Genomic DNA, 874 nt, shown 5'->3' with positions numbered 1-874 from the left:
CGGCCTCCCTGGAAAGAGTGACAGTTTTTTCTAGTGTAGGTTCACTGTCGAGACCTGCTTCAACGTTCCTTTGTACAAAATACCACTAAAAGAGGAATGGCTTGGTTTTCAGAACACAGCGGATTCTGCCCCGACATTCGCCATCACTGCCTTCGCACTGGAAACAAACCACCAAACGTGAGTTACATTTTCTTCTGTATTTCAATCTGCTTGATGTTTATATCAGCAGACCTCTCTTTGGTCTGAACTCACTATTTCATTTTTATTGTATTTCTAATTGAACGTTTATATCACATAAACATGTGAGTGATATTTTCAACATGTTAAGAAATTATCATTTAGAATTTTTTGCTTTACCCTCCCTTTTCCCTCGCCAGGCGTGTCCCCACGACGGTTTCTGCCCGCCCAACCAGAAGTGCTGTTGGGACACCTGCTTGGACCATCATACTTGCAAACTCGCTACGCCTAATAATCCAATCCCCATACATAAGTAATGGCTGAGCCCCCGAGGGTGCGCTCCGTAATTTGTTGAGTTTATTGTTGAGTTCCTTTTTGGTTTTAGCCGTGCTGTCTATTGAAAACACGTGAGAGTTATCATCTATGTACTATCTATAGGCAATAAATAATTTTTTTACGAAGACTCTTCTTTGGTTCCTGAGACCTTGAACCCTATTACATATGACGGTATCGAACCATAGAAAGGCTCCCTTGGCTATAATTATTAGTAATAAAAGTGATGGCAGGAGCTGGATAAACTGCATCAAAACTATATTAAGCTGTGGTCATATCTGCAACTTTTGCCAATACCAGGGATACGGAATTACTGTTACTACGGGTAGCAAACTGTACAAACCCGTGCCAGTGATGACTGGGG

At 41.8% G+C, this 874-nt stretch overlaps 1 protein-coding gene across 1 annotated transcript in view; it reads left to right on the top strand.

Annotated features, from left to right (window-relative positions):
* The window catches only part of LOC119594928, a gene marked incomplete in the record, with an annotated part of 1,414 nt that extends 780 nt beyond the window's left edge, over positions 1 to 634 (top strand). Inside the window, 2 exon segments of the mRNA XM_037944001.1 lie at positions 113 to 177; positions 378 to 634. Of these exon segments, the coding sequence (XP_037799929.1) occupies positions 113 to 177; positions 378 to 494 (182 nt within the window).
* Between the last annotated feature and the right edge of the window lie 240 nt (positions 635 to 874).

Source organism: Penaeus monodon, chromosome 34, assembly GCF_015228065.2.
Source record: "Penaeus monodon isolate SGIC_2016 chromosome 34, NSTDA_Pmon_1, whole genome shotgun sequence".
Classification (NCBI taxonomy): domain Eukaryota; kingdom Metazoa; phylum Arthropoda; class Malacostraca; order Decapoda; family Penaeidae; genus Penaeus; species Penaeus monodon.
Note: the sequence above shows the minus strand (reverse complement) of the source record. Positions and strands in the feature narration are given on the sequence as shown.